General features: G+C 41.0%; 1 protein-coding gene across 1 annotated transcript in view; it reads right to left on the bottom strand.

The window, feature by feature from the left end:
- The window catches only part of CCT6A (chaperonin containing TCP1, subunit 6A (zeta 1)), a 10,638-nt gene that overhangs the window by 2,681 nt on the left and 4,890 nt on the right, over positions 1-3,067 (bottom strand). The window contains exons 6-10 of the mRNA XM_006889772.1: positions 2,638-2,748; positions 1,738-1,897; positions 1,567-1,649; positions 395-491; positions 2-149 (exon numbers count right to left, since the gene is read on the bottom strand). Coding sequence (XP_006889834.1) covers positions 2-149; positions 395-491; positions 1,567-1,649; positions 1,738-1,897; positions 2,638-2,748 — 599 coding nt within the window. The remainder of the gene's footprint in view (position 1; positions 150-394; positions 492-1,566; positions 1,650-1,737; positions 1,898-2,637; positions 2,749-3,067) is intronic.

Raw genomic sequence — 3,067 nt, 5'->3', positions numbered from 1 at the left:
CCGTCATCGATGGCGTTCTTGACAGCCCTCAAGCCGTCTCTGATGGCATCTTTGATTTGAGTGAGCGTGTGTTTATTTGGTCCTTTGATCAACAGTGTGACGGAGCGAGGGTTGTTACATTTCTCGATGAAGGTGAACTTCTCCTCCCCCTGTGTGTAGGGAGGTTATTTCTCTAACAGGATTCAGTTGTGAACCGTGGTAAGGCTAGCAGGAACTTACAAAAAGGTTTAATAGACTAACACAGGTCATGTTAAACCATAGCTCTTCCAAAAGACCATAAAAAGCTTATTACTATTAGATTATTACAGCTCATCAATACTACATCAAAAGTCCAAACTCAAGTGTGAGTGGATATTCCTCCTGAGGATGGAATCCCCAGGGAGGGCACACTTACCAAGGTGTACTCATAGACGAGGCCCGCGTGCCCCAGGCAGTCTGGATTCAGGTCATCTAAAGAATTGAGAGCCACCCCACCACAGGCAAGCGTCAGTCTGAAATCGTCAAGTTTTAAGCAATGTTAGCAGTTCACTTCCCAGAGTTTCAAAACCTTGTATTTTAGAATGACAGATTAAAATCATTTCCACAAAGTCCTAAGCTCATCGCCAAGGGAAGCCAGACCACTCCAACGGAAACCTGCTCTCCTGCACTCACTTATCCCACCCTCCTGAGAACCACACCCTAGTAACTGGATGCCCACAGCACCGACGGTGATCAAGTGACTCAGAGGCAACATCACCATGAAACCCATGGTAGTGACCTCCTCAGAAGGTATTACTCTAAACTACTGGACATGCACAAACTGAGACTTGTACACAGTACACCAATGTTCATAGCAGCATTATTCAAATCGCAAAAACATGAAACAGCCAAAATGTCCAACCACAATCGAATGGATGGAGAAATTATGGTACATTCACACAATGGAATACTATGCAGCATGCAGGAGCAATGATTTTGTAAACTATTACCTAATTTTGGAGGGACTAGAGAGCATTATGCATTATCCACAAAGATAAATATTGTATAACACCATTATTGAGCAAAAGGATCCAAGAGGGGTGGGAGAGGGTGGAAACAGGGATGAAGATGTGAGGGGGAAGGGGGATTAATCATGGGGTTGTACAATTTGATGGGGGCGGGGTAGGGGAAATTGCAAGAATTTGTTCTTAAAAACAATATATTCAAGGGGAGCTCTGGTGGCCTAGTGGCAAGAAACTGTACTGCAATCCCAGAGGTACACAGTTCAAATCCACCAGATGCTCTGCCGGAGAAGGAGGGACAATTTCCTCCTATACCAGTCAGATCTGATTTGACGGTACATGCACAAAAAAAAAACCCCAACAAACAAACAAAAAACCCCAAACCCAACCGAAACAATATATTCTAATTTTGTAAATAAGCAAGTAGAAAATTTAAACAAAACAACAAACCCTACTGGACACTAATCTCCCAACTATGAAGACGTCTGCAGTGTGTGCAATTATTTACCAATTAGAAAGAGAAGGGAAAGGACAGCTATTAGTTAACCGGCAAAATCTGTTTTCTCAGGGAATCTGTTCCGCCTACCTCTCCATATTCCTCCGCTTAGCTCTGCGCAGAGCTACTATGCCTTCTTTTGCAAGAGCATCCAAGGAAAAGGGATCAATACCCTGGAAAAAGCAAAACGCTGTTTTTCAGTATCTAACACCGTCAAAAACGCTACAAAGCAGTTTATGAAACAAATTTTCACTCACTTACCTTTTGATTAATAACAACAAATCCTTTATTTGAATCACCACAGACTTTCTTTTTCAGGTCTATGATTTTTCTAACTCTATCTTCAATGAATTTCCTTTCTGCTTTTACAAGTTTTTCTCGCTCTTCTGCGCTCTTGTAGAAGAAGCCAGAATTCACTTCTCTAAATAAAAAGTGACACCATCAGAACAAATGAAGTTGTTACAGATGAATTTTGAAAAATTACGTCAACCCCAAGAGGACAAATGTTTTATGATCCAGGAGGCAGCAAATGCTTCTCAACAGAGTCCAGGTCACGGAGGGCTGGAGACCTTGCTGAAGGGGCAGTGAATTTGTACCTGGGAGGATGAAAACCTTCCGAATAAGAATCACAGTGATGATTGTGTAACAGTGAATATAATGAATACAATTCAATTGTACCCCCAAAACTGGTTAAATGGCCAATTTTTGGGCTGTTTTACCACAATAATTTTTTTTTATTGTTTTGTTTGTGTACCGTCAAACAGGATCTGACTGGTACAGGAGATTGTCCCTCCTTCTCCAGCAGAACATCTGGTAGATTTGAACCGCATACCTCTGAGATTGCAGTGCAGCTTCTTGCCACTAGGCCACCAGAGCTCCACAATAAAATTTTTAAAAAATTAAAATGGCAAAGCAGAGTGAGATGTTTAATATTTTTTGGAGTAGATTGTAACGCAGCAACGGCAGGAAGTTGGTTCATGCTGGGACTGTACTAACAGGCCTAGGTGCCAGTGTTATCTGACACATTTTCAATACTTGTGTCCAGTGATCTTCGCAAACCTCACTGTAGGATGACAGTTGACACCATGAGAAACCAAGTCTCACAGGAAGTAACCTGCGCTCCTTCACCGGGGGTCCAAGTTTACAGAGTTGCACACTCACGTTTTTTCATACTCCAATGACACATTGCAGGTAAGGATGTATGCATCTTCTACTCTCTTCTTCATATCAGGATGCCGTGCCCCGTGGTCCAAAACTAGCCCTCGGATTAAGCTGTTTAAAATATAGTTTTAAAAAGTTTCGTTGTTTAACACCGTATTGTACTGTACCGCTAATTTACAATCAGCTTTACTCAGAGAAATTACCTAAACAAAAACTTGGCAGGTTCACCAAGAACTATGAAAATGTCTGAAATTTGAAAACGCAGTATATTCCAGAATATGACCCAAAAATTAAAGCAATGAAAGCAAATAAAATAACCACCTCCCTCAGACTGAAAAGTGTACAGTAAAACTCCTAACCAGTAACCATCTTCACAAAAACTACATTCAAACTACGTCCTTAAAAAATATTCTTTTTTAAAAATTTTTTT

This window comes from Elephantulus edwardii, unplaced genomic scaffold, assembly GCF_000299155.1.
Source record: "Elephantulus edwardii isolate Elephantulus edwardi_28Jun2011 unplaced genomic scaffold, EleEdw1.0 scaffold00080, whole genome shotgun sequence".
Taxonomy (NCBI): Eukaryota; Metazoa; Chordata; class Mammalia; order Macroscelidea; family Macroscelididae; genus Elephantulus; species Elephantulus edwardii.
This window is presented reverse-complemented; position numbering and strand designations above follow the sequence as displayed.